We start from the raw sequence: 19,258 nt of genomic DNA, 5'->3' as shown, positions 1-19,258 counted from the left end.
TTCAGTTGGAAACGCTACCATATCTAGCTTTCTACTGTGGAATAGCTATCTATGAATGAGCAGTCATCACAGGGGGGTTAATTAACAAAAGTAAGGTTCTACGGTTATACCCCAGTTATTCGTTGTTGTAAAGGATCGTGAATCACCTTAACTTGAAGCAGTGCTATTGAGACCTTACTGTACTAGGATTCTGTACTAAAATTTCGGCTCAATTAGCAGAGGTACAGTGTCCTCTTGACTAAGATTGAAGAAGGCTGTCGAGGGGTAGAAATGGGTGTACATATTTGATGTCAAAGTAATCATGTGTACATTAATCTAATAGAACACAAGTCATTCTAAAGAAAGAGAGAGGATGGAATATGCTGGCGATGTTGCTGCCATTGGAGATTCGACCATTCTTTCTAGAACGAGGGTTGCCCACATCCATTGGCTTTCCCTGGCATACTGATCCCTTCCTATAAGAGTCTCCACCCTCTTTGCGAGTCTCAACAAATACTGACCAGTCTGATTGAGCGAGCTTCTCACTAAGCTTCTCCCTAAACTAGTAAGAAATACGGATGCCATATCTACTAGTGCTTGAGTCCGTGTTTCACTCGGTGGATCTTCGGCAATTCGTAAAATTAAGGGGCCTGCCATCTAGTCTGCCGTTTCACCCATTCAACGCCAAGACAATGGGTCTCAGACTCTCTAGTCCTGGTAAAGGGGATCCTTACTGAAATCGTTAAATAAAAAAGGCAGCCCAGTTAAGGATCCAGGATGCCTAAGGCGGTCCGACAAATATATGGAGTCTTGCGGGCAATGGCACGAGGAACCGTAGTTTATCTCTTCTCTACTCCAAACAGTGGATATTTTGGCAGCGTCTCAGGGAGCGTTCCGTTTACACTTATAACCATTCTCGTGGACTAGACTAGTTTATTTGATACAGTCTGACAGCTCGAAGATATGCTTGACTCGGTTGATGCTCTGCTCGGCAGTGGTAGTAGACTAGGGCTGTACGGTGATGAGAGTGAAACATCGTACCCACTCTGAAGGGGCTTTCTGTGCACGGTAGCTAGATTTCGGGATATCGCTCTCAGAAGGTCTCAATGGTGATACTGTCATTGGTGGAAGGCTACACGTGTTTCAGAATCCGGGAATCTTCCTGAGTGACGTCAAAAGGGGGAACAGTCAAGGAGGATATATCGTGGGTCGGTATATAATATCGGGCTTCCCTCAAAGATATGCATCGATTAGGTCAAAGTATCATCATCCACTCATTCATTATGCGAGGGGTTGTCGTTCTTTCTTTGCTTTCCCTGGCGCTGGCGGACTTGACCGAATCCAACCTGAACAAATACACTGACGTGCTGGCACTTAGTCACTCCTTCAACCCTATTAAGGAGGCCTACTGGACTGGGTACCCCCATCATCGACGAACTCCATTCGCTGTCTCTCCCGATGGAAAGTCGGCCTACGTTGCTTATCTGGATGCGAGCGAAACAGATGTCCATGTACAGCAAGTGGATGTGAGTACCTTTGAAGCGACGGGAACATCGGTTACGGTTTCCGGTGCCAAGGAAGGTATGTGATACTTCTATAAAGGGATTACATGTGGGTGCTAACCATGCTGCCCAGCCGGTGGGCTTGTTGCCCATAATGATGGTTTCGTTCTTTTGACGAATGAGGCCATGCCCTCTGGAACGATAAATGCACCCCCCAGCGATACTCCAGTCCCCGTCTTGTATCGATACACAGATGGGAAAGAGGCATGGAAAACGTGGTTGGGCGGACCGGGTGTCCACGAGACGGACGGCCTTTCCGCATCGCCCGATCTCAACGGCGACCTGGCCTATTCCAAGGAAGCGGGTCTTTATGGCGCATACTTTGTCGTTACCGATTACTCTGGTGATGCAGCAGGACATTTCGGCGATAGCATCCAATACGTCGCAGAGAATGGCACTCTTGTCACAATCGCGGGTGCCAGCAGTTCCTGGGGCTGTAGCCACAACACAGGCATTGCCTTCGAATCAGCCGATGAGCCTCCCTTCGCAAGCATCTGCGCTGAAGATCAGGGAGCCATCTGGCTGAATACCAAAACACTGGGCATGTCGAACGATGGGGTGAAAATCTCCAACGAGAATACTACAAACGGGGCGTCGGGGGAACCCATGGGAGGCATGTCAGGAAGCTACAGTGCTCTGGCCCGGTTTGCAAAGAGCGGTAGGTATATCTTCGCCTGGGTCTCTCGGGGAGCAATGGATATCTCGGAAAATACGTGGATGGGAAGTGGCTATACCCATTCCCAGAATCGCACCAACAACCGAAATGTCGCCATCTCGTTGTTTTCCGATAAGTACACTAAGGTCGGAGCGCAGGCGACTTCTAAAATTGGGGCGGAAGATGGCGATAGTCAGATAACCTGGCTGACGGAGGGCGAAAACGATTGTTCGAATGCGCACGCCGCGACATTTGGAGACACCACCGCACTCGTGACTTGGGAGGAGATCTCGGATCCAACCTGCGACTTTGTGGCCATGGGGTGCCGCGGACAGTTTGCTGGCACATTCTTCCAGCAGGTTGATTCTGACGGAAAGAAGGTTGGCAGCCCACTGAAAAGCACGAATACCTATGTTGCCGGCGACATGGTGACGATGGCGGATGGCCGGATCTGCTGGCCATACGTGAACATGAACTGGGACCTGTCGCAGGCTGTGTATGCGCTGTCTTCTCCTGCCACCACCAAGATGAGCTTTGCCTGTATCAATCTGACTGGGGCCTCTTCGAACAACATAACACCTTCAAGTAGTGCCGCCTCATCCACGAGTGTTGTATCGAAGAGTGCAACTCTGACAAACAGCAGTGTCGCATCGATCGGTGCAGCACAATCGCATTCCGAAGTGGTCGCAGACAATTGCGCGGCGACTATGTAAGTCTGTTACATTATGGCAATCTCGCATTGCTGGGAAGAAGCGTTGGTCGTTGAAAATTGTACAACTTGGGAGGGGTAACTAATAGTTCCTCCTTGGAAATATCATCGTGATCAATTGTACCACTCTGCTATTTCTTCCTTTCTCCTACCGAGCTTGAACCGTAAGCCTAGAGGTGCTTCGGTCCAGTATTCAGACCGTTTAAACGGGGCCTGGAAAACCGTTCTGGTTGTAAATCTGCGACCGTCTTGGGAAGAGAGTCAGGACTTCAGGACACATTAGCATTCGTACCTATATAGGCCACCCTATGAAGGATAAAAGGATTGCTATAGAGATTGTAGATGCGATGGCATTTGTAGGAAGACATATACGCCTAGGTAAAGGGTTAGCGAGCCTGTGGTAGGTGGAAAAATGTCTACCTTCTTTTATAGTCGCCCGGCTCAAAATTTATGTAGCCGAGGCGTGGCTAAACAGATAGATAACCTGAGCGTAGACCTCCAATACTATCCTAGACTGTGATTTAACTCGTAAAAGGCAGCGTGATGGCTCGGGGGCAAGGAAGGGAAGATATTTAGGAATAAGTTTAACGGTTCTAGTAACAGATTTTGTGTGGGACAATCCTCCATGTTTTATTAAATACTCAAGACTCTAGAGCATGAGAGTCTACTGACCCAACGAAAATCCAAACTGGAGAAGAAGATATCTTATAAAATTTACATTCGGCTACTGATTCCACATATATTCCCTCGGTCCTGCCTCCACTACTGGTATAGTCCCCGATCCACGGTCCTCCGAATCATCTTGACAGCCCCTGCCAAACCATCCTTCGAATTATAGTTGGGCACCTCGTGGATCCCGTCATGGATGAAGACAGCCCTTGTCTTGGAATTGCACAGTTTGCTGACACTCTCACACACATCGTAAACCGGATCATTGATGCCCCAGATATGCGCTGTTGGCAGACGAATGATCTCACCGTCAGTCTCTACCTTTAGCTGACGAATCTTGCCTTGTTTTAGCTCCGCTGGATTGCTGGGAATACCCGCACCGATAAGTATGGCGCACTTGAAAGGTTGTTCGCCTTCAGGATCCTGCTGGAATTTGTGGATAATGTACTCAGCCGCTACACCCGCACCATGGCAAAATCCAACCACCCCGTCAAATGGACCTTCTTCTTCAATGTACTCGTCGAGCTGTTCGAGGGCCGTCAGCATGCTCTCTGGGTTCTCCTCATAGAAGGCAAAGCCTGTCTCCTGTGGGGTTGCCATAATGGATTTCACATTGGTGTATTCATTGGCAAAGAGCTGTCGGATCTCTAGACGTCTTCAGCACAAGCCTGATTTCAAAAATCGACATGAAGAGGCATACCGGGCGCTACTGGGCAAGGAATTGAGGCCTCAAGGAAGTCATAGGTATGGTGATCGCCGAGCTCAGCACGAAGGGCAGCTATGGTGTATCAGTACTGAAGAAAGGCCGTGGCTGTTGCAACAAAGTGATACATACAAGTTTGGGATTCGAAGATCTATCTCTTGCCTATTAGCATGGTTGCCTCTCTATAAGGGAGGGAATGGAACCTGCCTTTGCATTCGTTCCCAAACCGTGGAGGCAAAGAAAATGCATGTTGAATAGGACCCGGTAGTAGAATAGCTGCAGAAGGAGATTATTCGCAGTGTACTTCGCAAATGTTTGCACCGAAGCTCTGTTTGCCAGGTTTTATTATATCGCCACCTAGTATCTCTCTATATCTCCTATCGGCTTCTACCAGGTGGCTTATAACGGGCTCCTCCTGCGACCTGTGGTTGAAAATGCGTGATGGTGCTTCGGTGTACATACATTTTGGTGCTGATTTCGGAACTAAATGGATCCGTATGCGGTCAGCAGTTGTAAAGGGTAATTCATATACCGATCTGGTATTTCCTTTTCGTGAATTAAATTAAACGTACGTTGTTATTATTGATTTGGCGGTGGTCTGAGCCTCAGCTAGCCATGCTGACACGAGGCTCCGGACCCGCGTAGAAATTCGATATGTGGACCCAACAACCCGGTAATCTATAGATTACCGACAGCGAGGACCGGGGTTGCAATCCATCTTCTGCAGGTATCGGGACATATTCGCGTTCTGCTCCCCTAAACACGGAGTATGAGATCGTTGTAGTGAGCATGAACGTAAAGGTTCGACGTGATGGATACCTATCATTTCGAGGGCTTGGACAGACGCGGCCTCCATTGAGATCTTTGAAAATGATGTGTAAGATAGGGCAGGGAGATCTATTGCATTTCTTTCCGTTCAGACTCCGTTTGTTGTGAATTATATATAATCTGGCACCTGTACATCTCTTCATCAGGTACACCCATAGATCAACTCAAAGGCCGCTCCTCTCTATTTCAACACTGAACTCTAGAACCTCTCATTCCTCTAACCTCACTATCAAGATGGCACCTGGCATCCTTACTAATGACCTCAATGAGGAACTTCACTACAGCGACTCTTCGCTCGAGGGATATGTCCACACACAATCCCACGCTGCAAGGACGGGTGACACGGATAAACTTAAGCCCCTCGCAATTGTCGGGCTAGACTTCAGATTCCCTGAAGATGCTACCTCCACAGAGGGACTGTGGGAAATGCTGTTGGAGAAGAGATGTGCGATGACAGAGTATCCTAAGGATCGCTTGGAGATAGACTCTCTCTATCACCCGGATACTCAACGACGGGATACCGTACTGCATTCTCTCATCTTTTCAGGATAGAAGACTAACGGACACATAGATCGCAAATCGTGGAGGCCACTTTTTGAAGGGGGACCTTGGCGAATTCGATGCATCCTTCTTCTCCATCTCGCCAGCTGAAGCATCGGGAATGGATCCCCTTCATCGCATCTTGCTTGAGACAACATACCGAGCCCTGGAAAATGCCGGGATACCGATGGAGTCTATCAAAGGGACCAAAACCTCCGTACACACGGGATGCTTTACACATGACTACGAGACGATGATGAACTCGGATCCTTTGTTTATGTCCAAGTACGCCGCGACTGGCACAGCACCGTCCATGATTGCGAACCGACTGAGCTGGTTTTTTGATCTTGCGGGGCCTAGCATCAGTGTGGATACTGCTTGCTCCAGCAGTATGGTTGCTTTTGATCTTGCCTGTCAGGGTATCTGGAATGAGAACGCTACCATGGTGGGTTGAGCCGCTGCTGTTCCCCCTTTGATGGATATGATATACTGACAGTCTAATCTAGGGCATAGTTGGTGGTTGCAATCTAGTATACACTCCTGAAATGAACCTTGCACTCTCCAACATGGGCTTTCTTTCTCCGGACAGTCTGTGCGTGAGCTTCGATGCTTCCGGTAACGGGTACACGAGAGGAGAAGGCTTCGGAGTTCTGATAGTTAAGCCCCTGGAAGATGCCATTCGCGATGGTAACACTATTCGTGCCATTGTACGCTCGACAGGCTCTAACCAGGATGGCCGGACACCCGGAATTACCCAGCCCAGTCGAGATGCACAGGAACGGTTGATTAGAGATACATACGAAAAGGCAGGGTTAGATATGCAGGACACAAGATATGTGGAGGCTCATGGCACAGGTATGACCTAGCAATATAAATTAAATAACTCCTAGGACATATTGATGAAGCTTGACGAGGCTAACTGGCATTATAGGTACTGCCGTAGGCGATCCTATTGAGTCGGCAGCTATCGGAGCTGCCTTTCGACGATACCGTTCGGCCGACGACCCTTTATATATGTAAGTTGGCCATAAAGTTGTTTCGTCGCCATTTCATTCCGACGTACCAATCCTAATGACCATTGTTTTAGCGGTGCGGTGAAGAGTAACATCGGTCACCTTGAAGGTGCCAGCGGGATCGCTGGCCTGATCAAGACAATTTTAGTCTTAGAGAATGGTACAATTCCACCAATCGCGAATTTCAAGACTTTGAACCCGAAGATTGATGCCGAATACTTGAACCTTGAGTTTCCTAAAGAAGTCGTACCGTGGCCAACGACTGGCTTACGCCGTGCAAGTGAGTAACCCCTTCCCAGGCGAGAGGAATCATATCAAAAGACCAGTGACGGGCTAACAGATCCTTGAGGCATTAATTCATTTGGTTTTGGTGGTGCCAATTCTCACGCAGTCCTCGATGACGCTTATAACTACCTTCGAATCCACAGCTTGAAGGGCAATCATCGGACAGTGGCACAGCCTCCCACCATTGAAGCGTTAAGGCATCCCTCGAAATTAGCTTTACATCCTCTCAGTGACTCTACCTACCATACAGTCCTTGGGAGTCAGTCAAAGACCGCACTGACCACCCCAAAGCTTCTTGTATGGTCAGCAGCAGATGAGGATGGGCTGAAGCGTCTAGCGACAAGCTATCGAGAACATTTCTCTAACATCCAGCTAACTGACGATCAGTTGGAGGGATATATGAGGAACTTAGCTTATACACTGACTGCTAAGAGGAGTTCCTTGTCCTGGAAGGCTTTTGGGATTGTCGATTCCATTGAGAGCCTGAAAAAAGCATCGCTTTCTAAGGCGATCCGCTACAGTACAAAGCCGGATCTGGGTTTCATCTTTACAGGTCAAGGAGCACAATGGTATGGCATGGGCCGAGAGCTGGTTGCGTTTCCCGCCTTCGAGGACAGTCTTCTGGACGCAGAAAGCTTTTTCCGTCAGTTGGGATGCTCATGGTCTCTGACAGGTGAGAGTTACCTCTAGTTGCTGACCTGTTTACGGCGTATATTCTAACCACTATTCCAATGATTAGAAGAGCTTTTCGCGGACAAAGGGTCTTCCAGAGTCAATGACCCCGAGTTCAGCCAGCCGTTGTGCACTGCTATTCAAGTGGCTGCCGTCGATCTTCTCCATAGTTTCGGAATCTCTCCTGCCGCCGTGGTGGGCCACAGCTCGGGAGAAATCGCTGCTGCGTAAGTACTATAAATCTGTTACTCGCCCTAGATTTGCATGGCAACTGACTATCCTTTCCTTTCGCCAAAGGTATTCTATTGGGGCTATTTCGTCTAAGTCAGCATGGAAACTGGCATACTATCGAGGCAAACTTGCAGCCAAGTTAGCGAAGACTAGGCAAGTCGCCGGAGGTATGATATCCGTGGGCCTCTCCGTGAGCCAGATCGAGCCATACTTTGATGTCCTAGCTTCTCAATTCACTAAACCACAAGTTGTGATTGCTTGCATCAACAGCCCTATTAACGTCACTGTTAGTGGAGATGCAGAGCAGATCGATGCACTCGAACTGCTTCTCCAAAAAGATCAGGTCTTTGCACGGAAGCTCAAAGTCAACGTGGCATACCATTCCCCACATATGAATGATATCGCCTCAGAATATCTACAGGCTGTCAGAGAGCTTCAGAAAGGTCAGGGACCGCTTGGGGCTCCTGCCAGAGTCATGGTGTCCTCTGTCACTGGCCAACGGATCACGCCGGAGGAGCTATGCAAGGCTGAATACTGGGTCAGGAATATGGTTTCCCCGGTGCAGTTCACAGAGGCATTGAGCTTCCTCTGTTCACAATCGGGAAAGACTAAGACGAAGAAGATTGGGGGTGGACATCGGAACGCGGTCAATGTGACACGCCTGATGGAAGTGGGACCGCATTCCGCGCTGCAAGGACCAACGAGAGATATTTTGAAGTCTATCGGGAAGACCGGAGATATTGCCTATAACTCTTTACTGGTGCGGAACGTTCCAGCCACAAGCACCGTCCTGGAGGCCGTGGGGCATCTGTATTGCGCCGGCTACCCTGTCAGCTTGAACGAGGTGAACCAGCTCGGGAAAAACACCTCGAACTTGGTCACTCTGTCAGATTTGCCACCATACCCGTTTAACCATTCTCAAGCATACTGGCACGAGAGTCGCTTCAGTAAAGCTCACAGGCTTAGGAAGCATCCTCGACTGGACTTACTGGGTGCCCCTGTGCAAGACTGGAACCCGCGCGAGGCGAGATGGCGGAACGTGATACGGGCTAGCGAAATTCCATGGGTTGAGGATCACAAGGTTACAACTGCTCACAACCTACCATTGAGTATAGGAAGACTAATTGGGACTTAGATTAACGGAACCACGCTTTATCCCGCAGCTGGGATGTTGGCAATGGCCATCGAGGGTGCCAACCAGATTGCAGACAAGCCAGAGAATATTGCCGCATTCAAACTCCGGGACGTTTCGTTTCAGAGGGCCTTGGCTATACCTGCCGGTCCAGAGGGCATCGAGACAATGTTCTACCTCCGGTCTGTTCAAGAGAGTTCTGACAAGGATCCATCGTGGTCAGAGTTCCGCCTATTTACGGTTAAGGACGATGATTGGGTTGAACATTGCCGTGGCGCTATCCAGATCGAGTATCAAAGCGAGGCCCAGAATGCCGTGGACAATGGAAAGGAAGCAAGGAGCATCGACTTCGCACTGAGGAAAACGTATATGGACAGCGTCGCTACTTCAATGCACGCTGACTCGGATTACATGTACAGTTCCTTGGATCGCCATGGTCTGAGTTACGGCCCATCATTCCGGTCATTGAACCAGATCACCTACGATGGTAAAGGAGGCGCTACCTCCAATGTTGCTCTTTTCCGGGGCTCTCAGGATACTAAACATCCAACCCAGCCCCATGTAATCCATCCCACAACCTTGGATGGCGTTCTGCAACTGGGAATTGTGGCCATGATGAACGGTGGAAAAACACCAATCCCGAGCATGGTTCCGACGCGTATCAACAAACTCTGGCTGTCAAAGGATGGCTTGAGCTATCTCGAGTCAGATTCCGTTGTTAAAGCTCATGCAAAGTCACAGTGGGAAGGCCGCCGAGGGCTGACGTCTTCCCTCTTTGTGCTTGGAGCGAACAACTGCCGTCGTATGTTTATCGATGGGTTCGAAGCAACGGCTATTGCCAACCAGGGCGAGGAAAGCTCACCAAGTCAAAGGCAGCGGCAAAGTTACTACTATATTGGTTTTGAACCTGACATGGAGGTAAATACTCCACTAGAGATCCAGGGCTATCTGGAGAAAAGGGGTAAAAGTTCTCCTGAAAAACTCAAGGGCTATTTTGATCTACTTGGTCACAAGAACCCTAGTTTAAAAGTGCTCGAGATAGGCGGAGAAACATGTGATATGACAGAGCTTGCCCTTAGTTCCTTTGCACCTCGTGACGAGGTTGAGCCGTGCATCCCTAGATATGCACAATATGACTTCATCAGCAGCACTGAATCACTTCTAGAAGCAGTGCGAGACAGGCTCAAGGACCAGAAGGGGCACATAGGGTTGAAGGCCCTAGATATCCAGAAAAATGTGCGGGACCAGGGATTGGAATTAGGAGTATACGACCTGATTATCGCATCAGAGGTAACTTGACAAAGCACTCTCGCCCCATAATCTACGGCTAAATAAAGTAACAGCAGGGCATTACTCCTCTTCCTGATTCCAATCCAGCGATACAAAACATGCGAAGTCTTCTTAAACCGTAAGTGTTGAGCTAACTAAGATAGTGATACCTTGCGACTAACACATGCTAGGGAGGGCAAACTGGTACTCTATCGAGGATCCCCACAGGAGGCAAAACCTTTGCCTGCCGGCGATTGGCACAATATTCTTTTGGAAAATGGATTTAGTGGGGTTGACATCGATCTACAGGATAATATTATTTCTACTGCCTTGACAGCTGAGCCATCAGATAAGCGCCCTATCCGCAACGTTGTAGTTGTTGCTGAGGACAACTCGGCGGTTCAACAGGATATTGCCAATCGCCTGAATGATATACTGCAGAAGTCAAGTCTGGTACGGTACGAACAATATGAGGTTGTTTCCCTCTCAAAGGCCGCCTCCATGGAACGTTCCGATGAGAACGTCTACATCGTCCTCCTCGAATTGGAATATCCAGTCCTAAACGCCATGAGGGAAGGAATTTATACAACCATACAGAAGCTTACCGGTTCTGCAAAGCATATCGTCTGGGCCACTCGCACAGTAGAGCAGTCACCAGACTTTGGAGTAGTGCAAGGTCTTTCTCGTGTCCTTCGCACCGAGCACTATCCGCTCAAATTCGTTACACTAGCTCTTGAAGGCCACAATCCCGCATCGCAGGCGGAGAATATTGCTCGTGTGCTTACCTCGACCACTTGCAACACGGCCGACACATACGAACCGGAATATGTCGAGCGGGACGGAATGCTCCACGTGAATCGATTGGTAGAAGCCAACAAGCTGGGACGAAAGATTACTGCCAAGGAGACATCTCATCATGTTAAAGTTCAAACCATTAGCCAAGCACCACCCTTGAAGCTTCATGTTGCCTCTCCAGGACTACTTGATAGCCTTCACTTCCTCGAAGACGACAGTCATGAGCTGCCACTCGCTCCGGATGAAGTGGAAGTTGAGGTGAAAGCAGTTGGCATCAACTTTAAGGACTGTTTAGTTGCCCTAGGACGTGTTGACCAAGCTACCATCGGGCTGGAGTGCGCTGGTATTGTGCGCCGCGCCCCGAGAGACTCCCATTTAAAGATAGGAGACCGCGTCGCCGCCTGTAAAACCGGAAGTTTCCAGACCTACGTGCGCTCTCAGCAGGAAGGAGTTGTGAAGATACCGGATACTCTGTCATTTGCTGAAGCAGCGGCGATCCCGACAAACTTTGCGACTGCATATCACGCATTGCACGAAGTCGCACGACTGCAGCATGGAGAATCCGTGCTTATTCACTCGGGAGCTGGAGGAACTGGTCAAGCTGCTATTCAGATCGCCCAATATCTGGGTGCTGAAGTCTTCACCACTGTTAGTTCCGAAGAGAAGAAGCAGTTACTCAGTGAACTCTACGGCATAGACGACGATCACATTTTCTACAGTCGCGATATCTCCTTTGCCGATGGAGTCAAACGAATGACCAACGACCGTGGCGTTGATGTCGTACTGAACTCATTATCTGGCGAGGCACTGGTGGCTTCATGGGAAAGCGTTGCACCTTATGGAAGATTTATTGAAATTGGAATTAAGGACATTCTCGCGCACAATACACTCCCAATGTACCATTTTGCTCGGAACGTGAGTTTCAGTGCTGTCGACTTGGCCGCCATCATGGTGGAACGCCCGTATCTCTTACAGCAGGCCTTAAAGGCTGTGATGGATCTAATTGCCGAAGGCACCATGCATGCTTCTAAACCATTGCACATTTACCCTGCTTCTGAAGTGGAGCAAGCGTTCCGCTATGTGCAAAGTGGAAAGAATACTGGCAAAACTGTAGTGGAGTTGAACGGAGAAGATCAGATATCGGTTAGTCCCATTTACCCATTCCTAATCGCAGGGTTGTCATTGACTGAAAGAAAACCACTAGACCGTTCTGCAGACTCGACCAACATGCCAGTTTGGCCCCAATGAAACATACGTGATAGCAGGTGGTCTTGGTGGCCTTGGTCAAAACGTTACTCGGTGGATGGCGAGCCGTGGAGCTAAAAATCTCATTTTGCTCTCCCGACGCGGCGCTCAGAGTGAAGATGCTAAGGATCTAGTTCGACAGCTCAAAGAGCTCAAGATCCAAGTGGCCACTCCGGCATGTGATATTACCGACATTGATGTGTTGAGTGAAGTCATCGCCCGCTGCCGTCGAACGATGCCCCCGATTAAGGGCTGTGTTCAGGGAACAATGGTTATCCACGACAGTATGTTTGCGGAAATGTCTCACTTCGAGTGGAGAGATGGCTTGGACTCCAAAGTGATCGGCACGTGGAACCTGCACGCCGTCCTCCCTAATGATCTGGACTTCTTCATCATGATGTCCTCTATTTCCGGCATCGGTGGATTCGGTACCTTGGCAAATTACGCCGCTGGTAACACATACCTGGATTCCATCGCGCAGTACCGTGTTGCACGAGGTCAAAGGGCGACGTCTATCGATCTGGGTTTATTTGAGGATGCAGGGTACATAGCCAATGACGAGGCACTTGTCGAAAGGTGGAAAGGGGTTGGATACTACATTAAGATGAAGCCAGAAGACCTTTTCCCTCTCCTGGATTACTTTTGTTCTTCATCTTTGCTGACGCCATTGGAGTGTCAGCCACTTGTTGGCCTCAATAATCCAGCTACCATACGTGCGGCGGATAGGGAGGAACCCAATTGGATGCGCCAGCCGCTATTCCGGCTCTTGTATCAGCTTCCAAGTGCGAGCACCGATACAGGTGCCACAGCTGGCTCCAAGGGCGAGGCCTCATATACCGGCCAATTTATCGCAGCAGCCTCGAAAGCGGAAGCCGGTGATATTGTTGCGGAGGCCCTCATTAAGAAAGTCGCGAAGACGCTCGGTATCCCAGAGGGAGATATGGAAGCAGATCGGGGCATGCATCATTATGGCATGGACTCACTGGTGGCTGTTGAGATCCGAAGCTGGATCTCCAGAGATTTCGGCGCTGATATCGCGATCTTCGATATCCTGGGGGGGGCGACATTCTCTTCCACTGGTATCTTGGTATCTGAGAAGAGTACGCTGCGTCAGTCGAAATAGATTTGTATGTACTTGTCGTTTACAAATGCATTTTAGTTAATGGGAAATTTTAATCGTTGGGAACTTTCTTCATACGTATTTTCGAAGCCATCAAATTACTTTATCGGGCTTCCAGATAACTCAGTACGTAAATCAAGACTCTCTTAATCAGGGCAATGTCATGCTTTCCCTTGAAGCTGGAAAGCTATGTGGGAACCGTGGGGTATACATCCTGTACATTATCAGGAAACGACGATGGGCTTTTCCCAAAAGCGAAGCAATACGCCAATCGGACCCAGACAATGATAATTACTTGGATAGCTGATTGGACCTACGTCCACCAGCAACCGACCATATATAGCGGGTAGGGGGTTCGCTACAGAAATACCTGCTTATCTAACGGCAGAGGAAGCACGCCTATGATACAACCCTAGTCCTAAGCTTATGGAGTCTGCAGATAGCGTATCTAAGTCCTAGAGTATGCTAGTTATAGCCTCTAAGGTTTGGCAACTAGGCCAGATTAAGAGTTGAAGAAAGGGAAAATAGAAAAAGGACGGTAATTGTTTTCGAAATACGAAAATAGACGTCGGGATCTTATCCTCATGCGAGTCTGAGTTTACGATATCGTTATCTCAGTACATTCATAGTCAGCAAAGAGTGAACTCCATGAGGATGCGCTGTTACTGTCATCAAGTCGCGGGCCCGCGTAGGGCTAAGCCATGGACTTTCATGCGAGAAGAAGAAATCCATGTTACGGACCTCTGCTCAGATCCATAGGATCACCAAGTAAATCTCGGCACTTATGACAGGGAGATCCGTGCCTAGATTCTATAATTAATAAATTGGTCGTTGGTATCGGCATCAGCGGGCCGGAGTAGACCCGGAGTTAGGAAACCTCGCCCAGTCAAAGCATGTGTACATATATATTAACATACTCTCGAAGGAAAGGTATATATCCAAGATTGCATTTGTGTTTTCTTTTGCGGTTGAACCATATACAGAGAATCTCTAACTTCAAGTTGAATCCAAACACGAAACTTCAACCTTTTCCCGATTAAACCCGCCAATTTAGCATCTAACATGGTTGGATTGACTTCTTCCATTGAACACAAGGGACTTACATTAGTTTTTGGACCACAAGACCCCAATCTTGACGATGAGCCCTTGAAGGCACTTCGGACAACCTTGTTTGGGACCCCAGATCTCCAGTGGATCGTGGAAATCTTAAAGCAATTACCACAACAATGGCAAAAGATTTCGAAACTGCATCCGGATTTGAGGGCATTCCAAGGTCAAAGGTATTTGCAGCTCTTGAATGAATGGATCAGACAAGGCGCATTACCTACGAATGCGTTTCCATTGCCCAATATACTCATTACGCCGTTGGCTGTGACAGCACACCTTGTTCAGTATATACAGTTTGTAGAGAAACTCAACGCGGCGGTCAAACCAAATGAGAGTCTGCAGGATATTTTCGAACTTGATACGGAGACAGTGGGTGTCTGCACTGGACTCTTGAGCGCCGCTGCGGTAGCAAGCTCTGCGAGTCTGGCAGACCTTCGAAAGCATGGCGCGGTCGCTATCCGGATGGCCATGGCTATTGGGGCGCTTGTCGATGCTGGTAATACAAACCTCGATGGTGGAGACAAGTGGCAGTCCCTGGCAATCAGTTGGAAAACCCACAGTGCTGAGACTGAATTTCACAGGATCCTGGAGGAATTCCCAAACGTGATTCACACCCTTCCCAAGATTCCATCTAATAGTAATGGGCTAATGGGATTTGTACTAGGCATATGTGTCTGCCATCTCCGCGGCTCGTCTTGTCACCTTAACCATGTTGAAAGCGGATATACCTGAGATGTTGGAAAAGTTAAAAGATGCTGATCTTTCCTTCACAAAAGCCGCTTTGCGTGGGCCATTTCACTGCCGGGAGCGCGAAGAGCAGGTAGCCTCTCTCTTGCATATCTTTGACTCGGATTCTTCCTTTCGATTTCCGCACACCTCACAACTTGTCTTCCGAACGCGCTCAACCGATGGTAGGCCCCTTAACGCCAAGGACAATCTTAACCATACGACAGCCCGCGCAATCTTGACCGAGCAAGCCAATTGGTACAGACTTTTTAATGAGCTGCATGAAACAACCTCTGCCTCTCGGCCTTCCCTCGTTGTCTGCTTTGGAAGTTGGGACTTTGTGCCTCAATGGCTTATCCGCAAACTCGGGGCCAAAGTGGCATATGCCAACGATGTCAACTTTGAGACGGGTCATCGCCTCTCCACGCTGGATACTTTGAGGGATGATGACACCTATGCGCTGATACACGAGATTGCGGAAGATCTCAAGGGTAGTGCCAAGTCTTCTCTTAGCCTTCCCCATGTTGAAAGCCCAGTGGACATCGATAATGTACCGCTTTCCGGACAAATTCTTGCCGGTTCCATAGTCGAGGCCTTCACGCAGGCAAAATTACTAACCGATAAATTCATTGAATCAACCGGTCTGTCCGGATATTACGATAATGTTCAACCAAGGTTGACTGAGCTAGTGGTCGCCTACACACTTGATGCTTTTGAACATTTGGGGTGCTCACTTCGCGTTGCACAGTCCGGACAGACACTCCAACGCATCCCACATCTCCCCAAGCATAACAAGATTGTGGATGCTTTGTATAACTTGTTGCAAAATGCTCAATTTTTGGATCTGAATGGCTCTAGTATAACTCGGACAGCCATACCGCTGTCACCTATATCTGCTTCACAGCTGCAACAGGAGTTTCTATCCGAGTATCCTGAGCACGCCATTGAGTGTAAACTCACCAGCCTTACCGGGGCAAGGCTAGCTGACTGTCTGTCCGGCAAGGTAGAAGCTATCGATCTCCTTTTTGGCACTGAAGAGGGCCGAGAGCTCGCCACCGACTTGTACGGGAAAGCCCCGGTTAGTGTGGCCTGGTTACGCCAGCTGCAATATTTTTGGGAGCAGCTATTAGCCCATCTACCACAGTGGCAGCAGAGTCCAATTAAAATATTAGAAATAGGTGCCGGTACAGGAGGTACAACGGCAGCAATGATACCTCTCCTCGCCCGCTCTCATGTTCCCGTCCACTATACCGCTAGCGACATTTCCCCTTCATTAGTTGCAGGGCTCAGAAAGCGATTCAAGGACTACCCTTGGATGAGTTTCGAGGTTGTTGACATCGAAAAGTCTCCACCCCATCATCTTCTGGAAAGCCAGCATGTTGTACTGGCGAGTAATGTTATACATGCCACCCAGAGTCTGGCCGTTACTACCAAGAATATCCACAGCGTTCTCCATCCAGATGGCGCCCTTGTTCTACTAGAGATGACCGAGGCGCTTCCGTGGGTTAATTCAGTGTTTGGACTGGTTGAAGGGTGGTGGCTCTTCAATGATGGTCGACACCATGCCCTCGCCGAACCCGATTTGTGGGAGAAGATTTTGCATAGCAACGGTTACGGCCACATCGACTGGACCGACGGTCAACTCCCCGAAAATCCGATTCAACGCATAATTCTCGCACTCGCTTCTGGACAGCATGAGCCGAGTATCTAGCTACATTGAACTCCACAGCCAAGGTTGTTACTTTTCAAAGCTTTGATCTCTAAGTTGCAGTATATCGAGGCTTGAATTTCGCTGTAGACAGAACCTCCTAGGTTATGAGCTCTACACTGTTTGTATCTTTTCAAATTTCAGAGGAAATACGTCATGCGGTTTGTGTGATGATCCTATACACATTGGAAAATAATATCATTCATATCTAAAGTGGCGATCTACCGAAAAATCAAACGTAGAGAAGGAAAAGAGAAAGAAAGAATTCTATCATACAGGAACTATAGGATTTTATGTTGTAGGAACGGATCAACAGTGAATAAAGTAGACATGGTGCCTCAGGCAGGATTCGGCCTAGGCCCTAACAGTTTGGCGTATTGGTAGCCTGAATTTATTCAGCCTGGACAAGATTGTATATTCGTAGTTAGACATAGCCATGTCAGTGCCCATGTTGTCGCGACCACCGCGGCTGGTTTCATCCAGAACGATGGCCTTAAAGTTACAATCCTTGCCACGCTTCGTCACTTTGTGTAAGGGTTTAACCTAGATCTCAATCAAGATTATAAACTGGTAGAGCCTAACTAAGTTTCTAGCTATGCAGGCGCGTCGCCAATGAGACAAAATCTAGGCCGTACGCCATGTAAGACCCTCAAACCTGTTATGGGACTGACTTACACACAGCCCTATGTCATGGGAGTCTGCCTAAGGCATAAATGCCAAGCCTTACCCCACAAATATTTTGTACGACGCGTTATTCTTGTCAATTAGCTATTTCTCCTCTAATAAGCACTTTCTAACTGATTTCTAACTGGTCCTAAACTACTTGTAGAATGAAGACGATGAGCTGAAGATTTACTATGGTGAACTCTTCTGTCGGGTCCCGGACTGCGTGAGAGCTCAGGTGAGTATATTTACTGTCTATCTAAGTGCTTGCTAACTGGTTGGGAACTGCTTAGAAGAAATATACCGCGACGAATAATCTCCGTACCCATTTGCTCATCCATGATGGCATCAAACTGGAAGAGGGCCTGGTTGGTGGACGTGTCACACAGAAGGAAATGGATAAGGCAATCAGTAGGTAATGTCAACTGATTATAGAGTACTTGGGAACTGATTAGGAACTGCTTAGAGTTCTACAAAAGTCTTTTCTCTGGTGCGGAACCCCAGAAGTCAGTAGAGGGTAGTGCTTCTAGCGCTCAAACTGCTAGTCCTTCCACTCCCATCCTGCCCATGAAAAAGGATGGTACTCTAAGTAGTTCTGAACTACCTCTAAAGTACGTAATAAGTGCTTGCTAACTGCTTAGGTTCATGTGACTAATATGCGCAAGTAAGTTGTTGAGCTTAGGCATAAGGTGCCTTGTGACTCTTGTGGAAAGCGCAATGACTGCTGCAAGGACGTGAACAAATGTGATTATTTTATTCCCTTTGATTGTGGTTCGGTCTGCCCGACTCCTGCGGATGAACTAGGTGCTGAGGCCTGAACTAGTTTATAACTGGTTTGCAAGCAGTTAATAATCTTTTCATTTTTCATAGTTAATAAGTATCGCGGATTACTTCTTAAAAGAGTAGTAGGTTAAAGAGAAGGGTTAAGTAATTAAAACAGATTAGAAAACAGTTGCTTTATAATATTAGTGAAAGTAAACTCTAAGAGTAACTATGCGGAATATATATATATATAAAGAGTGGTAAACACCAAGTAATTATTAACCAGTTACTAGGTAGTTACAAACTGGTTATTAACTACTTGATTGTCGCTCCTGCATTTGAATTCGCCGCTCCATAAGATCTAGTTCTAACTTCTCATTCTGAAGCTGCTTCAGGCGAATTTCCTCCTCCTGCTTTTTTAGTTCTATTTCCATTTTTCGAAGCTCAAGCTCCTGACGTCTCTGCTCTAAATTTAGTGCATTTATTGAGGCAACACGATGTAGCGTCTGTAAAGATTGTATAGACCTAATTAGTTAGTAAGTACTAAAGAAGTATTTTCCAAGTACTTAGAGATACTTACTCATTATCTTCTCTTTGAGAGGAAGATCTTGAGACAGCTGGTCTTTCACTATCTCTAAGTGATTGTGAAGTACTTTGGGCTTCAGAAGTACTTGAGGACATTGAGCGTCGGCGCTTACGGCCTCCTAAAGTAACTGGTTAGTAATTACTTGGTAACTAGTTAGACATTTACTTACTTTCTCGACTCATATGCCGTAGGTAATTTGTCTCCATATTTGATGTCCGATAAGAATGATGAATATTTAACTGCTGGAAATTTTGATATTGTAAGATATCATCCTTATCCAGTTTAGCAGAACTATAAAT

At 47.9% G+C, this 19,258-nt stretch overlaps 4 protein-coding genes across 4 annotated transcripts; 3 read left to right on the top strand and 1 right to left on the bottom strand.

Annotated features, from left to right (window-relative positions):
- Positions 1-1,262: 1,262 nt before the first annotated feature.
- On the top strand, positions 1,263-2,991 carry BDW43DRAFT_323409 (uncharacterized protein; the record flags this gene model as incomplete). Its single annotated transcript, XM_032049739.1, has 3 exons — positions 1,263-1,560; positions 1,615-2,781; positions 2,840-2,991. 3 exons carry the CDS (start codon positions 1,263-1,265, stop codon positions 2,989-2,991), a joined length of 1,617 nt encoding a protein of 538 aa, XP_031894785.1.
- Positions 2,992-3,667: 676 nt separating this feature from the next.
- On the bottom strand, positions 3,668-4,174 carry BDW43DRAFT_304253 (serine hydrolase-domain-containing protein; the record flags this gene model as incomplete). Its single annotated transcript, XM_032045571.1, has 1 exon — positions 3,668-4,174. One exon carries the CDS (start codon positions 4,172-4,174, stop codon positions 3,668-3,670), a length of 507 nt encoding a protein of 168 aa, XP_031894784.1.
- A 1,165-nt stretch (positions 4,175-5,339) lies between these two features.
- On the top strand, positions 5,340-13,410 carry BDW43DRAFT_316356 (uncharacterized protein; the record flags this gene model as incomplete). The annotated part of the gene is made up of 12 exons (XM_032048282.1): positions 5,340-5,627; positions 5,677-6,090; positions 6,152-6,500; positions 6,577-6,661; positions 6,733-6,938; positions 7,008-7,616; positions 7,683-7,842; positions 7,913-8,927; positions 8,982-10,268; positions 10,322-10,386; positions 10,439-12,185; positions 12,247-13,410. The coding sequence occupies 12 exons, from the start codon at positions 5,340-5,342 to the stop codon at positions 13,408-13,410; spliced, it is 7,389 nt and encodes a 2,462-aa protein (XP_031894783.1).
- Positions 13,411-14,469: 1,059 nt separating this feature from the next.
- Positions 14,470-16,951, top strand: BDW43DRAFT_316355 (uncharacterized protein; the record flags this gene model as incomplete). Its single annotated transcript, XM_032048281.1, has 2 exons — positions 14,470-15,117; positions 15,179-16,951. The coding sequence occupies 2 exons, from the start codon at positions 14,470-14,472 to the stop codon at positions 16,949-16,951; spliced, it is 2,421 nt and encodes an 806-aa protein (XP_031894782.1).
- Positions 16,952-19,258: the final 2,307 nt, after the last annotated feature.

This window comes from Aspergillus alliaceus (assembly GCF_009176365.1).
Source record: "Aspergillus alliaceus strain CBS 536.65 unplaced genomic scaffold BDW43scaffold_73, whole genome shotgun sequence".
Classification (NCBI taxonomy): Eukaryota; Fungi; Ascomycota; class Eurotiomycetes; order Eurotiales; family Aspergillaceae; genus Aspergillus; species Aspergillus alliaceus.
The sequence above is the reverse complement of the archived record's forward strand: the minus strand, read 5'-3'. Positions and strand labels throughout refer to the sequence as shown.